General features: G+C 42.4%; 4 protein-coding genes and 1 long non-coding RNA gene across 5 annotated transcripts in view; all 5 read right to left on the bottom strand.

Annotated features, from left to right (window-relative positions):
- The window catches only part of LOC109951748 (macrophage mannose receptor 1), a 14,205-nt gene extending 10,693 nt beyond the window's left edge, over positions 1-3,512 (bottom strand). The window contains exons 1-9 of the mRNA XM_020586405.1: positions 3,348-3,512; positions 2,846-3,247; positions 1,949-2,122; positions 1,581-1,736; positions 1,385-1,498; positions 1,071-1,211; positions 780-962; positions 263-420; positions 68-184 (exon numbers count right to left, since the gene is read on the bottom strand). Of these exons, the coding sequence (XP_020442061.1) occupies positions 68-184; positions 263-420; positions 780-962; positions 1,071-1,211; positions 1,385-1,498; positions 1,581-1,736; positions 1,949-2,122; positions 2,846-3,247; positions 3,348-3,417 (1,515 nt within the window). The 5' untranslated portion in view covers positions 3,418-3,512. The remainder of the gene's footprint in view (positions 1-67; positions 185-262; positions 421-779; positions 963-1,070; positions 1,212-1,384; positions 1,499-1,580; positions 1,737-1,948; positions 2,123-2,845; positions 3,248-3,347) is intronic.
- Positions 3,513-5,016: 1,504 nt separating this feature from the next.
- LOC109951747 (transmembrane protein 236) lies at positions 5,017-8,002 on the bottom strand. The gene is made up of 5 exons (XM_020586404.1): positions 7,594-8,002; positions 7,306-7,378; positions 6,550-6,644; positions 6,451-6,479; positions 5,017-5,747 (listed from the first exon to the last, which is right to left on the bottom strand). The coding sequence occupies exons 1-5, from the start codon at positions 7,995-7,997 to the stop codon at positions 5,065-5,067; spliced, it is 1,284 nt and encodes a 427-aa protein (XP_020442060.1). The 5' UTR covers positions 7,998-8,002; the 3' UTR covers positions 5,017-5,064.
- Positions 8,003-8,148: 146 nt separating this feature from the next.
- LOC109951755 (uncharacterized) lies at positions 8,149-9,698 on the bottom strand. The gene is made up of 3 exons (XR_002273663.1): positions 9,626-9,698; positions 9,518-9,550; positions 8,149-9,382 (listed from the first exon to the last, which is right to left on the bottom strand). It is a non-coding gene; the product is annotated as an uncharacterized LOC109951755 (long non-coding RNA).
- A 24-nt stretch (positions 9,699-9,722) lies between these two features.
- LOC109951753 (macrophage mannose receptor 1-like) lies at positions 9,723-11,050 on the bottom strand. The gene is made up of 5 exons (XM_020586411.1): positions 10,949-11,050; positions 10,635-10,867; positions 10,364-10,529; positions 10,118-10,270; positions 9,723-10,031 (listed from the first exon to the last, which is right to left on the bottom strand). Exons 1-5 carry the CDS (start codon positions 11,034-11,036, stop codon positions 9,874-9,876), a joined length of 798 nt encoding a protein of 265 aa, XP_020442067.1. The 5' UTR covers positions 11,037-11,050; the 3' UTR covers positions 9,723-9,873.
- mrc1a (mannose receptor, C type 1a) overlaps positions 11,047-15,532 on the bottom strand; it is an 11,717-nt gene continuing 7,231 nt past the window's right edge. The window contains exons 13-23 of the mRNA XM_020586403.1: positions 13,838-13,902; positions 13,610-13,710; positions 13,375-13,514; positions 13,015-13,123; positions 12,735-12,901; positions 12,287-12,392; positions 11,973-12,205; positions 11,702-11,867; positions 11,456-11,608; positions 11,253-11,369; positions 11,047-11,054 (exon numbers count right to left, since the gene is read on the bottom strand). Coding sequence (XP_020442059.1) covers positions 11,047-11,054; positions 11,253-11,369; positions 11,456-11,608; positions 11,702-11,867; positions 11,973-12,205; positions 12,287-12,392; positions 12,735-12,901; positions 13,015-13,123; positions 13,375-13,514; positions 13,610-13,710; positions 13,838-13,902 — 1,365 coding nt within the window. The remainder of the gene's footprint in view (positions 11,055-11,252; positions 11,370-11,455; positions 11,609-11,701; positions 11,868-11,972; positions 12,206-12,286; positions 12,393-12,734; positions 12,902-13,014; positions 13,124-13,374; positions 13,515-13,609; positions 13,711-13,837; positions 13,903-15,532) is intronic.

The following is a 15,532-nucleotide window of genomic DNA, read 5'->3' as shown; positions in this document are numbered from 1 at the left end:
TGTACTTAGTTACTTTCCACTACTGTGTATATAACTACACTTAAATTCAAAGGAAAGGACATCTCACCAGCTTGCATCCTGGGTTGTCCTCCGTATGGGCGCCAGCAGCTGGTGAAATGGAGGCGGCCTTCTTACAGATGTACCCATACGTCTTCTCACACGTGTGATCTGCCCATCTCCCGTCCTGTGTGAGGAATATACAGACAATAAGAACAAAACCACTCAAATGATCAATCAACAGCATGAGAGTAACAGGTGATACCTTTCCTCTGATGAGGACACAGTCTTCTTGGATGTTGGTGACATGAGACGGCTCCCCAGTTAGCCACTGGGTGAAGGTGACGTGAGAATGATCAGACCATTCAAACAGCAGCTGGTTCCTCTGATCGTTCAAGCCGATCCAAAGCACATCTGTTGGCACTGAGGGATTTAAATGCACATGTAGATGTTACTGTGGTAGTTTCTCAGCTTCAATGTCACCTAGTCCTGCTGCTGTTTGTATTGACCAGAGCTTCTCATAGTCTTGCTGTTGCGTGATTTTGCCAGCAGAGATTTCAGGAAGCTACTGCATCTGGCCAAAAAGGTAGTCTGGCAAATACACCTAGGTAAAATTATACATTGTCATTTACATCTTTGCTGTACAGATGAAACCAACAATATATAAATTAATTCTAGAACATTAGAATAAGTGGCTTTTGTTACCTTCAGGCTAGCAGTTTCCTCCTAATTTCTGTTCAAAAAAAGGATCATTTGAAAAATATGACTTACTGCACACTTACAGTATCCAGTTTGAGATATGATGAAGCTCTGCTCTTCTATATTGTGTATGCTGGCCAGATCTCCTCCCTCTCTGTGGCAGGCAGCCAAAGCGTCCCTCCACATCTTTTTATCCCTCACCAGGTAGTAACAGTTACCTCCATAAGGAACCCAGTGACTGGGGCAGAAGCTGGGCTGGTCGTTGCCTGTGGATTGATATCAGGAGAACTGCAACATGCTTGTCTTTATGTTTGTACTTTGAAGACACTGTAATGGCAAACCAGATTCCAATCACTTAGGGGTATTTTATTTACTTGGTGGAGGTGGCAGGTTGTTTGAGTTTCCTTTGCGACAAATGTAACCGAGTTTCTTGTTGCAGGCGCTGCTCTCCCATTTTGAGGCTTTAGCAGCATTAAGGGTTGCACAGGTATGCCCAGGCTCTGATGAGGGATGACCTATAGAAACATCCATCCATTTATTATTTGTTTCTAATAAAAAAATGTAAATATGTTTGGTTAACCTGATCATTCACAAAGCCTACTGTTGCTATATTGGAGTCACAAATGAAACAACAATATACCATAAAATAATGCCCCGCTGTTACCCCAGCAAACATGCCAACACTAACCTGGGGCCCAGTTTAAATATCTGAATGGGTTTCCGTTGCTCCACTGCCATCCACTCTCAAAATCCAAGCTGTTCAGTCCAATCCACAGAGAGGTTCCTACATAATTTGTCAGCCCTGTGCCGATCCATGTATCACAGTATACTTAGTGATAGTCAATGCTGTGATATTGGTTGATGATACAAAGCTGACTTTGTACCTGAAATGTATGACTGCTCATGGAGCTCGACGATGCTGAGGAGGTCCGCTCCCTGCTGCTGGCAGCTCTTCCTGGCCTGATGCCAGGTCAGCGCTGACTGTACGTTCCTCTGATATTGAACCCCTGTGACCGGATCAGTGTCCCAGTCTGAGGAAACTATGGAAGAGATACCAAGTAGACAGATTATAAAAAGAATGTATTTAGAATACCTGTTGGAAAAAAGTGTGGATTGGCCTCTGTCTTCTTTGTAAAACCATCAGTCACAGAAAACTGTGAAAAGGGATCACAGTAGTTTCAGGACTGCCAACATAGCCTTTTGTGAGCTTGAAATAACTGAGTCATTCACACACACACACACACACACTTACCTTGTGTGGGACAAAAGCCCCACTTCTTTGCTTTATCGTAATCTGTCTCTGTGGCACACCACAGCTGCCCATCTGCGCGACCATCCTTTGTGCATTCAGCATACCAGTTCCCCTGAAACTTAAATGGGAACTGACAAGGGCCTCCAAAAGTGTTGCCGCCTATTGTGAAAATCTCTGAGGAGAAAAATAATACATTTAAACATAATAAAACAAGTAAAACCTACAAGTCAGCAACCTGTTGCCAGCTGCTGCATGTATATGGACACCTGATCATTGTATCTATATGTGATTGTTGATTAACAGCCACTATTCTGGAAAGGCTTTCCACAGGATTTTGGACCCTGACTGTAGCCACAAGAGCATTATGATGTTCAGTGGAAGACCTAGCTCATAGTTAGACTTCATCCCAGAGGATTTGGATGGGGTTAAGGTCGGGGCTCCGTGCACACCAGTCAAGCTCTTGCACACCAAACATGGAAAATAGTTTCTTAGTTACCTTATAATTTAGACTAAATGAAGTTTCAGTAACTGTCACAAATAGCTGCCAGGCAAGTAAATAGTTGGTTTTGTTGTAGTTGCCACACCTGATGCATGTTGACCTGGTAGAAAATGCGATTGGATTCCTTTCTATATATTACAAATGTAATATAAAATGAATTGTATGCTGATTATAGGATTATTTAATATATATATGCTTATAGGAATATATAATTATAATATATTTTAATTATAATATAATTAATGTGTTTTCTGCACTGAAAAACAATCTCAGCATGGAGAATTCATCACAGCACTGTAAAACACCTTTCTAACCTTCCTAGAAAGCTGAAGCACATTTAGATATCACTCTCCCATAAATATTATTGCTTTGTCTTTTCTAAATCAAAGACTTACTACCTTGATACCCCTTTGAACAAAGATCACTGATAGTGCCATATATCCTCCAGCGACTCCAGATGCTAGAGCCTGTGTAAATCATTACGTTCCTCTCATCGCGGTTGCCCCAGTTTAAGTGCAGGTCCTGGTCTTTTATGCCAAACAGAGTCTCATTCTTGCACTGCCAGTGCTGTAGCTCACTGCTCTCATCACATTCAAAGAGGACCACCTTCACCCAGTCTTTCAGATCTGTGGCCCCCAGACAGAGCTTGAGGGACAGACTGAGGAGGCGTGACTGGGAGGCCCAACGAAACTGTTGCTGCTTGGCATGAGGATCACAAGGAGCCACAGTTACTGAGGTGGCAGTCTCCACCTTAATGCACTTGTTGTGGTTTTCATTGAATATCAGGAAGGAGCCACTGTCTGCAGCAAAAGAGAACAGGTTCAGCACATCACATATACCAATTTCAAATTAATCTAAAAGCTGACAGTTGAACAAACAAAAACTGTCAAAAGTACGTACCTATGTCAGCAGTAATGCAGAGGACTTGCACAAGACAAAAGACCACAACAACATTTGAACAAGGTAACATTATCCTCCGTGTGTAGTTTGTACTCAGTGGTGGAAAAGGTGATAGGAGAGTTTTCCTGTCATAGGAGAGGTCGTCTGCTGTGTGCTAAGGTGTGTGGCAAGCAGCAACAGTGACAGAGACATGGTGCCTTTCCCCTTTAATGACATTCATGGATATCCTGTCACATGGGTGGTTAAGGGCAGTCAAGCCACAAAAAATGTCCCTGAACCTCCATAAAATTTAGGCAGAGCAAATAAAGAAACAAGCAGTCTTAAATCAGAAAATGAAAATCAGTGATAGCTTCATAAAATACTCAGTTTTTAATAAATCAAGGCCAAAAAGGAAACTGAATGATGAATTTTGGGCTTAATTTATTCAGGCAGTTGTTTTTACATTCAATGCTTTGCTTAATGTTTTTTTTTTTTTTTTTTTTAACCTATTATGAATATCTCTTCAAGCTGTGCTAAACCTGTGCCTGGATAATAAACACAGAGAGCAGATGTCTTTAAGACTGACTGAAAAAGTTTCTGTTGTCTGATCAGTTTTATAGAGGGCACCAGAGTAAGTGAGGAATAAATGAGATTTGCCACACTTTGCTGATGTGATGTTTTTTGTGGGATAGTTGCCCACGGTGAGGCTTCGTGTGAGGACAGCAGTGATGATATGAGCCAGTAGAGAGAGAGAGGACAAGAGGAAATCCTGCTTCCTTTAGAGGAGTGGAGATCTGGCCACTCTGGCTTCAAACTGCAGGGATGCCCAGTAGTGCTGTTCAGACAAAAATGGTTCAGAGAAGAACATGTAAAGAATTTAGATACAAGATGTAGGAAAATCTATCTCTGAACAAGAACTGGGTATTTAATGAATATTTCAGAATGAAAATGTGAGGCTGCAGTCACTGTCTCCTGATTGCCCTGGTTGTTAGCATGTATTCCTGTCTGTCAGGGTGTCTTTTGATACTACCACTAGGTGCCGCCAAAATAAAAAAAAGTGAACATTTGGCACAGTAGTTCACCTAAAAAAAAACACGTTACATGTGATGCTAATATTGTGAATGTCTTGTTTTTCTTTTGGGAAGTGACTAAAAAGAAATGGGATAAATTCCAGTGTAAATGGTTTAAATGAAGGCCATGAACATACACCTACAGTACATGTACTTTCAGTTCATTTGGGTATATGCTGCATAAATCACCAGTGAAACTTAAAACATATGTTTTAACAATTGTCTGTATTAATCTTACCAAAATATATTGATGATACAAACTCACACAGTTTTTCCTTGACTTCAACAGCAAAGAAAAAACTAATATAAACAACAAGGCAGAAAACATCTCATGACAATTCAGGTACATTTCCAAAGTGCCATGCTTGGCAAAGGTGAGGTTTGTAAGGGGTAAAACAGTACATCTAAACAAAAACAGCAGTCATTTGACATACGATGTCCTCTATGGGAAAACATGCAGCCCCTTTCAGCCTGTGAACAATACCATTATGTATTTTAACTGAATTTCTTTTCAGTACTGTACACTTAGGTTACAAACCACATCAAACTTGGCATCGCACCAGAGTAAGTGAGGAATAAATGAGGTTACAAACCACATCAAAACTTGGCATGCCACAGTTCCTGGATGTGGCCAACTATGTCTCAGTGTTGTAGCTTTTCTTAATGTATTAAAAGAGCATCCTCTTTGTGTTGAAGACTTTCAGCTTGGTCATCAAGTTGAAATAAACAAAGGCCAGGCAGACCAACAGGTTTTTCATCAGGTAGAGGATGGGTGTGACGAAGCCAAAAATGGCAATGAGGCCCACACGCACAAAGAAAAAGGGCAGGTCCTGCAGAGCTACTCCTAGTGAAGAAAGCAGGGGGTTCTGAGGCATGACCACCACACGCAGGCACGACAGGTAGCAGAAGATATAGATGGGGAACACCCAGCCCGAATAGAAGACCAGAGGATGTCCTGCCACCCGCACCATCTCCACTGTATCCATCCAAAACATAAAGCTGTCCACGAGCATGTCCACCTGGGCGTCACTGGCACACAGGAATCTCAGTGGACCCATGTAGGCATATGGAGCTATGTGGTGTACTGCAGTGGACGCTGGTCGTGAGCTCAATCCAGAGACGCCAAATGGTCTACCAGGATTACCTGGTAGCCCTGGGACTATTCCACTGGTCTCTGGTCGAGCCCCTGCTCCAGTCTGGTTCCTGTCATTGAGCTGGTTTACTCCCAGTTGCATGGAAGCGGACACACCTTGCCCAGGCACAGCTGGAGTGATGGGTGTTACTGCTGCAATCTGCTCCACATGTGTGAGGACAGTGGAGGGGATGTCAGCATCTCTTGCCATGTCATTAACTGGAGAGGGAAAGGGTAGGATTTTCAGGACAGTAGTCCAGTCCAACAAGATTATACAGAGGAAAACAAACATGAAGTTACATTTGCCAGTGCTGCTGATCTTCATGTGGTGTTTAAATTAACATTTAATAAACATGACAAGAATCAGAATGATTGTTGTGATTACTGGTTAAAATTGTGACAATTGTGTAAGAACAGTATCAGAAAAGATTGTGATTACTGGTTAAAATTGTGACAAAATGTGTAAGAACAGTATCAGAGATCCAAAATGCTACCACCAAATCTTGTAATCATAAAATTATAAACAACCTGTGCTTGGAACTAAAGTTTCGTGGAAGAGCTGACATTACACTTCCTCAAATGGCTTTCGTTTTCTCATGAAACTTCACTTTTTATAGAAAAACACTCCTGCGGTTTTGTCAGTTCAGCACTATTACAAAAAGTAAAGTGCGCTAACCGACTTCCTGCTCATTCCCTTGAATCCACCAATGTTTTTCAACAGTAGGAACAAAGAAATTCAAACTGGTTTCTAAATTCTTCTGAATAAATAAGATAAATAACTCTTGGCTGTATTTTTTTTTTGCTTCCATGCTTTTGTAATGTAAAGCCAGCCTGGTACCACTATAAAAATAGTTTGCAGAGGAAAGTGCAGGACCTGTAGCACTTACTGATTTGTGTATTGTGTTCAGAGAGCTGTGCTCACCCTGGCCGGTCAGTCTGCAGTGGCGTATCCTCTCCACCACGTCAATACAGATGAGAAAGAAAAGGACTGCTGATACCAACCAAGCAGAGGTCAAACCACCTCTCCACCACGTCAATACAGATGAGAGAGAAGAGGACTAGTGATACAGGGAGCTCCGTGAACGTATCATGTTGCATGTTGTTATTTACCTGAATCTGGGCAGACATTTAGTGTAATTATGTACTCAATTTCAATCAATATAGCATCTATTGCTTTGTCTGCAATAAGCAATAGTGCACTTTTACATCAAATTGTCTGTGCCTCTGATCTCTAGTTTTAGTTTGTGAGCTAAATCCCCTGCAGCTCTGGGCTATGACCCAGAGCAAAGCAGGCAAGTTATTCATCTTAACAGAATTTATGTTTTTTATGTAATAGACATCTGATAAGCAAGGGCAAAAAGATCAGCTCGGGCTTTAGAAAGGGACACATAAAACAGCAAATTGGCTCTGGGCTGCAGCCAGCAAGGAAGTGAAAATGTGCCTCATGGACAGATGATTTGACAAGGGGAGCCTGGACAGGAAGAGGAACCAAGCTGCTTATCAGTAACTCCTTATCTGTAAGGGAGGATATTTTTCCTCTGAGAACCATAAGGTTCCTCTCAAATCATGGCCTTTATTCCACTCACAGAGGCCTCACATTGTGATTCCACTCACCTATATCTTGTTTGAATGATGAACACAATCATGTAAAACAACCACAACAAATCACTAGCTATAGGACAACTCTTCTTACAAGTATAAGCAACAAAAGGGTCAAAGTTCACTATAACAGTAGAGATAAATTGATATGATAGAATAAATAATCTGCAACATGTACCTCAGAGCTGGCGATGAGAAAAACAAAGCAGGGTAATGTGGACAGGATCACATACACGAGGGCTATGGGCCTCCTGACAGACAAAGGGAAAGCTGGATAAAAAGAAGGAAGACAAAGGCAGCTGCTGGACTTGCTAACTCATGATATTCACCATGAAGCAGGAGCCAAACCAGCTGCACAAAAGCAGCTGGTCATTTCTCATTCAGTGCTGCACTGGGATCCCAGGTGCTAAGCTAAGATCAAGGCTCCACCTTCATTTCTAGCTGGACAAAAGCAGGAGAAACTCACCACTTCTTCCTCCCAATAAGAAACTTCTTCTTCATGAAGACCATATACTTCAGAGGCACCCAGACCAGCAGGGCAGTGGAGGTGACATAGGCAATGGAGGAGGCCACAATCAACCAGTAGGCTGTGCTGCCATCACTGGGAGGCTGTGCTGATGTTTTGACCTTTGCTATGATGGCGGCGAACTTCTGCATGATGAGGAAGAGTGGCACGGACAGGCCTGCAAACTGCAGCACCTCACACAGGGCAAACTTCAGTGTCCTCCCTGAGCCCATGCTGTGGCAGTTCAAAAAAAGAAAAAGGGAGGCAGACAGGGGGCTGTTGTTGCAGTGAGGCGACCCCTGTCCCTCTGAGGGCTGGTCAGGCCTTGGACCAGTGCATTGTCTGCCTCCACTAGTACTTTCCATGCACCACAGCCCTGCTCACCCAGCTGCTTACACTGCACTAGGCATTGTGTACCTTGGTGGGACTGGCCCTTTACTCTCTTTATATACAGGATTCAAACAAAGGCTGTCTAACTCTGCACCCTGAAGGATGTGTATGTACACGCATCTCAGTGTGATTGCACTTTATTCCATCTTATCAATCAGCTGGGCATAATAGATGACCTTCATTGTTGTAATCATATAAAACACACACATTAGTCATCCCTTATATTCAACCTGAACATTTTCCAAAACCGAACACTACTAGACTTGATAACGTGACATCCACAGGCTAGTGACTGTGAACCAAAGATATATGATGCAACAGAAAACAAATCAGCTCTGATGCTTCTCATACTTATTCATCACCATCTAGTGGCAAAACGTGACAACTGTAAAATGTCAGAAGCACAACAATATAACAAATACATCACTGGTTTAATTTCACTGCTGTATTTGTTAATTCAAACTATCCCCCCTCCAAGATAAATTAATACTTGTTTCCTCATAATGGCAGTGACAATAGACTCGTCTTCTTTTAAATAAAAAAATCCAAAACACTAAACGTGAACTAAAAGTTCACGCTGATATTTTTTTTTAAATCAAGGATCTCTTTAGCTTAAACATGATTGTCATTCCATTGAATGTATGCAAACAATGTTTTTACTGGAACCCACAACCTGGTACATGGACATTGTGCTGACCTGAAAATTTGATCAAATTTAGATAGTCTGGACTACATTTGGTGCAGTATATACTGTAGATTCTGCATTTATGCAGTTTTTCATGCAATGCCTCCACGAAAACAGATCGCAGTACAGTAAAGACTAAATCTGCATTATCACCCCAGAACAATTTCACATGCCTTTAGTTTTTGCACACTTTACTGTTGTACATTTGATAGAATTGAAACTATAAAATTTCCATTTTTGTCTATCAAATTATAGTTAATAACCCATAATGACCAAAATACATGCTTTTGAAAATGTTTGCAAATTTATTTAAAAAAAAACAAAAAAAAAACGATACTCATTGCAAAAAAGCATTCAGACCCTTAACTCAGTACTACGTAGAAGCCCGTTTGGGATTGATTGATCTTATTTTATTGAGCTGATCACAACTGATCTAATCTTTCTATGCTTGTTCGTTCTGCTCGATGTTGGTCACCAGGGCCCTGGTGTCCACTGTGGCTTGGAATGGATTGTTGAAGTACAACCTGTTGTCAAAGGTACATTCTCCCAGGACAGGGGTGGGTATCCGCTTACGGAAGAGGAGGAATGCACCAAGTCCAGCTATGGCAATTACAACCAGTACTATAGCCACAGTGACACCAGCAGACCGATGGGAAGCTTCTTTAACAAAGGGCGCTAAGGATGAAAAACAGAAGTATTACAAGAGACAAAATAAGTTTAAAACATCTGTCTTAATAATATTGAGACAGATATAACAGACAGATATATATTAAGTTAATATATATCTTAGACAAAATTCAGTTAAATTACCAGGAGATGGAGGTTTCTTTGTAGGTGCAACAACTGAAAAAAGATTCACTGTTCAGTGTACTTTAAGAAACCGACAGGACATTTAAAATTACAGCTGATTAAACTTACCTTTGGGTGTTTTGCAGATGTAAGACCGAGAATTGCTGCAGATGTTTGTACTCCATTTCCCGATGCATGTCAGTTTCCACTGTGGATTTTTACTTTCACTTAAGGACTCAGATACTTCTTACACCATTAGTTATATAATAGTTTCATAATAGTAATATCGTATTTTATTTTTTAATATTCATCAAGATTGAGAAAAAAAACCAAAGATACCTGCAGAATGTCAGCCACTTGTATACTGTACAATTTATTTACTTGACTTTAACACTGAATTTTACTTCAGTATGCTCACCTTCATGTGTCTTGTAAAGGCCGATCCAGAAGGACTTGGCTTCGTCCTGCAGAATCTCCAGATTCTGTTGTATGAACTTACCCTCCTCAGGGTCCTGAATACTCACCAGGGAAGCACCTGATGAGCACAGCCACACAGTGATAGAGTTTATACACACAAATATTCATTTATTAGTTTAATTGTGGAAGTTCTATGTAACATACTCATTTTCAGGCATTCAACTGAGGCATGGGCCCAGTTGTCCACCTTTGAACTGAGGAAGGCATAACAATGGCCTCTGAAAGGTATCCAGGTTATTAGTTTCTTTGGCTCTGGACAGTTGCCAGGAAGCTGTGGGGGCTCAGTGGGCACCTCATCTGAAAAAGAGACCGAAGATCGCATTCTAGTCTCAGATGCTGCTGCTTAATCATGCTAACTGGTTTGGAGTACCAATAGAGGGACTGTCTCACCTGGAGACCTCTTGCAAAGGGAATAGTAGTTATTAGTACATGGTGCAGTCTTCCACGTCCTGTCTACGTCGATATACACACAGCCATAGTTGTTTTTAGGCTCATCTCTACCCCATTTGGTGTACGACAGAAGCCAGTTATCAACCCACTTGAACCGGCCACCAGTCTGTTAAAGACATAAAGTATTAATGAAAGTTTATGCAGAGCTTGAAATAGTGGTTTGCACTAATTGTTTATGCCTATGCTTAAAACAGTAGGTAGGATTATTTACCACATTGCTGTTGAGCCCAATCCATACAGGCTCATTGTGCTTGGACATCTGTAAGGTGATGTATGCCTGGGTGATGGGGTTCAGGATACTGGCCAGATCTGCATCATCTGCTTTGCACTGCCTCCTTGCCTCATCCCATCTCATCTTCTGGGCCACCAGTTTGTAGGAATCATTGCCAAATATGTTGAAAGCCTTTGGTAACACAGTGGTGGGTGCGACTACAATCTGAGAATCTTTGTGAATGAGGCATCTCTTGTTAGTCAGGATCATTGAGAAATTTCAGCTGAAAAACCTTCACTTAATATTTCACTCACCCACGTTTCTTTTACAGATGAAGCCTTTCTTTGACTGACAGTCTTCCACTTTCCATAATCCTGTGAGTTTGGAGACGCTGCCCACCATGATCACACAGTCATATGTCTGTCAGGCAGAGAAAGCTACATGAGTTCAGCTAGGTCTTTTCATTTTGAGGAGTTTGACTTTCATTGACAGTATGAACATCGATTTTTATAACCGATTTTCAATACAGTTTTATCACTTGAATTAAAAAAAACTTGATAATGATAATCTTTCACTCATGACACTTTTTAACACTGAATTTTACTTCAGTATGCTCACCTTCATGTGTCTTGTAAAGGCCGATCCAGAAGGACTTGGCTTCGTCCTGCAGAATCTCCAGATTCTGTTGTATGAACTTACCCTCCTCAGGGTCCTGAATACTCACCAGGGAAGCACCTGATGAGCACAGCCACACAGTGATAGAGTTTATACACACAAATATTCATTTATTAGTTTAATTGTGGAAGTTCTATGTAACATACTCATTTTCAGGCATTCAACTGAGGCATGGGCCCAGTTGTCCACCTTTGAACTGAGGAAGGCATAACAATGGCCTCTGAAAGGTATCCAGGTTATTAGTTTCTTTGGCTCTGGACAGTTGCCAGGAAGCTGTGGGGGCTCAGTGGGCACCTCATCTGAAAAAGAGACCGAAGATCGCATTCTAGTCTCAGATGCTGCTGCTTAATCATGCTAACTGGTTTGGAGTACCAATAGAGGGACTGTCTCACCTGGAGACCTCTTGCAAAGGGAATAGTAGTTATTAGTACATGGTGCAGTCTTCCACGTCCTGTCTACGTCGATATACACACAGCCATAGTTGTTTTTAGGCTCATCTCTACCCCATTTGGTGTACGACAGAAGCCAGTTATCAACCCACTTGAACCGGCCACCAGTCTGTGAAAGACATACAGTATTAATGAAAGTTTATGCAGAGCTTGAAATAGTGGTTTGCACTAATTGTTTATGCCTATGCTTAAAACAGTAGGTAGGATTATTTACCACATTGCTGTTGAGCCCAATCCATACAGGCTCATTGTGCTTGGAAATCCGTAAGGTGATGTATGCCTGGGTGATGGGGTTCAGGATACTGGCCAGATCTGCATCATCTGCTTTGCACTGCCTCCTTGCCTCATCCCATCTCATCTTCTGGGCCACCAGTTTGTAGGAGTCATTGCCAAGTTTGTAAAAAGCCTTTGGTAACACAGTGGTGGGTGCGACTACAATCTGAGAATCTTTGTGAATGAGGCATCTCTTGTTAATCAGGATCATTAAGACATTTCAGCTGAAAAACCTTCACTTAATATTTCACTCACCCACGTTTCTTTTACAGATGAAGCCTTTCTTTGACTGACAGTCTTCCACTTTCCATAATCCTGTGAGTTTGGAGACGCTGCCCACCATGATCACACAGTCATATGTCTGTCAGGCAGAGAAAGCTACATGAGTTCAGCTAGGTCTTTTCATTTTGAGGAGTTTGACTTTCATTGACAGTATGAACATCGATTTTTATAACCGATTTTCAATACAGTTTTATCACTTGAATTAAAAAAAACTTGATAATGATAATCTTTCACTCATGACACTTTGCTTCTTCATGCCATGGGAGACAACATGACTAATTTGACAGCGAAATAGCTTATACTTTTGTGGATGTGACAGTTTCTCATGATAATTTTGATAATCTTCTCTGCACCTACTATCATTATTGAGTTACAGTGCAAAAGAGACAGAACAAGGTTTGGATATAAATGTTGAAATAACCTCATCAGCAAATGAATGTCTATCAGGCACTGATACTGGGTGTCCTTTAGCCCAGTTGGTGTAAGAAATTCCTTTGCCATCTGTCCACACAAAGTGCATCTCCCAGTTGACGTCATTCATGCCGATCCAAAGATCCTCACTGTATCCCAACATCTGTGTTAGGAATGCTAAAAAGGAAGCAAACTATTATTAACTCTTAAAACGTTAGGTTTATTTACATTAGCTTTGCAAACATCCATAAAGAAAAGTTGTGTTTGAACATTAGCAACTTGTTGCTCACCTTGCTCTGTCTCGCTGGCAATAGAAACCAGATTTCCTCCCTGGTTTATGCAGTAAGTTCTAGCATCCTGCCAGTTCTTATTCTCATGCCCCACAACAATTTTGTAGCACTGTGTAAACAAGATGAACATGCAGTGTGTGTTAGAATAACATGCAAAGAAACAGAAGACAGCGTCTGGCTGCTCAAGCTTGATCTAATTTTGGAAACATATTTTACCAGAACAGATTTAAGTACATCTGAAAGTTTAAATCATATCCTGACAGTAGGAGTATAGCTTTGTTTTCATAAAACACAAGCATATCATCTAGAATGTCCAGCACTGTATTGGAGTAATCTGTGATGCATACATTTACACATTACCTTTCCTTGGAAAGACAGCCACTCTGGTGCACATCCTCCTTTAGGAACAGTGGTAGGGGCCATTGTTGTATTGATAAAATTACTGCTTCTTTTGCAAATAGAGGGAAGCTCAATACCACAATTAATATCATTCCAGTATCCTGAATGTGCAGAGTTTAGAAAGAACAATGAACAAGATAAAATTAATAGCTAATGTTTACAAAACCAACCTACTGTGTGGATGCATTCAACTCACCCATGTTCTTGTATATAGTCACACAATTTTCATCATTGTTAGCAAAGTTGGGTTCATTTTGTTCCCATGCAGTGTAAGTTACTGGGCTGCCATCCAACCAGCTAAAATGGTAAAGAAAATAAACAAGGCTTCACTAATTTATTTCAGTTTTATATCAAATGCCAGACTAGATTTGATGTATGGTGAACAGCAGCAAGTGTTGGGGCTCAACAGTGTAGGTGGATGTACCTAAATGACTTATCCAAATTCACCACCATGCCAATGTAGTACTGACTTTCTGTACCCTTCACCATCTGTTGGAACATAATGGTAAAAAAATATTACATTAATGTTGAAAATAAAAAATTGTTATTGCAGACAGTGAGAGTTTTGAGAACATACAACACATTTCCTTTCCCAACATCCATCCATCTTCATCCGCTTCATCTGAGAACAGGTTGCGGGGGCAGTAGCCCGAGCAGAGCCTTCCAGACTTTCCTCTCCCCACACAAACTCCCATGAACCCTCCAACACCCTAGTGAGGGTACAGAGCTAGTCCAGTGTTCCATGGCTGGGGTGAAAATTGCATTGTTCCTCCTGAATCCGAGGTTCAACTATTGGATGGATTTTCCTCTCCAGTACCCTTGCATAGACTTTCCGGGGGAGGCCAAGAAGTGTGATCCTCCTATAGTTGGAACACACTCTCTGGTCCCCCTTTTTAAGAAGGGGGACCACCACCCCGGTCTGCCAGTCCAGAGGCACCGTCCCCAAGCTCCATGCAATGTTGCAGAGCCGTGTCAGCCAAGACAGCCCCACAACATCCATAGACTTGAGAAACTCAGGGCAGACCTCATCCACCCCCAGAGCCGTGCCACCGAGGAGTTCCTTAACTACCTTGGCAACTTCAGCCAGGGTAATGGACGAATCCCCTCCCGATTCCCCAGCCCTGGCTTTATTTACGAAAGGTGTGTCGGGGGGATTGAGGAGATCTTCAAAGTACTCCTTCCACCGGCCAACGATATCCTCAGTTGAGGTCAACAGCACACTACCTCTACTGTAAACAGTGTTGGCAGAACACTGCTTCCCCCTTCTGAGCTGCTGGACAGTTTTCCAGAATCTCTTTGTAGCCAACTGAAAGTGTTCCTCCATGGCCTCGCCAAACTCCTCCCAGGCCCGAGTTTTTGCCATGGCGACTGCCAGGGCTGTGTCCCACTTGGCCTGTCAGTACCTGCCAGCTGCTTCAGGAGTCCCATGAGCCAACCAGGCCCAATAGAGTCCCTTCTTCAGCTTGATGGCATCACTCACTTGCGGTGACCACCATCATGTTTGGGGATTGCCGCCGCGACAGGCCCCAGAAACCTTACAGCCACAGTTCCCAGCAGCCGCCCCAACAACAGAGGTGAGGAACATAGACTCCAGTACCCTGGCATAGACTTTCCCAGGGAGGCTGAGGACTGTGATCCCCCTATAGTTGGAACACACCCTCCGGTCTCCCTTCTTTTTTTAATGAGGGACCACCAACCTAGTCTGCCAGTCCAGAGGCACTGTCCCCAGCCGCCATGCGACATTGCAGAGGCGTGCCAGCCAAGACAGCCCCACAGACTCAATGTCTCCGGTCTCCCTTGGGATCTGGTCGAAGCACTGGTGGACACCCTTATGCTTGAACATGGTGTTCGTTATGGACAAACTGTGACTAGCACAAAAGTCCAATAACAGAACACCGCTCGGGTTCAGATTGGGGGGGGGCGTTCCTTCCAATCATGCCCCTCCAGGTGTCACTGTCATTGCCCACGTGAGCGTTGAAGTCCTCCAGTAGAACAATGGAGTCCCCAGTCAGAGCACTTTCCAGCACCCCTCCCAGAGACTCCAGGAAGGCCGGGTACTCTGCACTGCCATTCGGCCCATAGGCACAAATGACAGTGAGAAACCTATCCCCAGCCCGAC

This window comes from Monopterus albus, unplaced genomic scaffold (assembly GCF_001952655.1).
Source record: "Monopterus albus unplaced genomic scaffold, M_albus_1.0 scaffold405.1, whole genome shotgun sequence".
NCBI classification, from domain to species: domain Eukaryota; kingdom Metazoa; phylum Chordata; class Actinopteri; order Synbranchiformes; family Synbranchidae; genus Monopterus; species Monopterus albus.
The sequence above is the reverse complement of the archived record's forward strand: the minus strand, read 5'-3'. Positions and strand labels throughout refer to the sequence as shown.

Bases quoted from the DNA above. Each gene is read 5' to 3' on its own strand.
- LOC109951747 (XM_020586404.1), bottom strand. From the start codon at position 7,997: ATGGAAAGTACTAGTGGAGGCAGACAATGCACTGGTCCAAGGCCTGAC. The intron at 6,645-7,305 runs GTACATGTTGCA...ATGTCTGCCCAG, and splicing joins TTCTCATCGCCAGCTCTGAG to ATTCAGGTAAATAACAACAT. The intron at 5,748-6,450 runs GTGAGCACAGCT...TTCCCTCTCCAG, and splicing joins CTGCAGACTGACCGGCCAGG to TTAATGACATGGCAAGAGAT.
- LOC109951753 (XM_020586411.1), bottom strand. From the start codon at position 11,036: ATGGTGGGCAGCGTCTCCAAACTCACAGGATTATGGAAAGTGGAAGAC. The intron at 10,868-10,948 runs GTGAGTGAAATA...TCATTCACAAAG, and splicing joins CATCTGTAAAAGAAACGTGG to ATTCTCAGATTGTAGTCGCA. The intron at 10,271-10,363 runs GTGAGACAGTCC...TCTCTTTTTCAG, and splicing joins CCTTTGCAAGAGGTCTCCAG to ATGAGGTGCCCACTGAGCCC.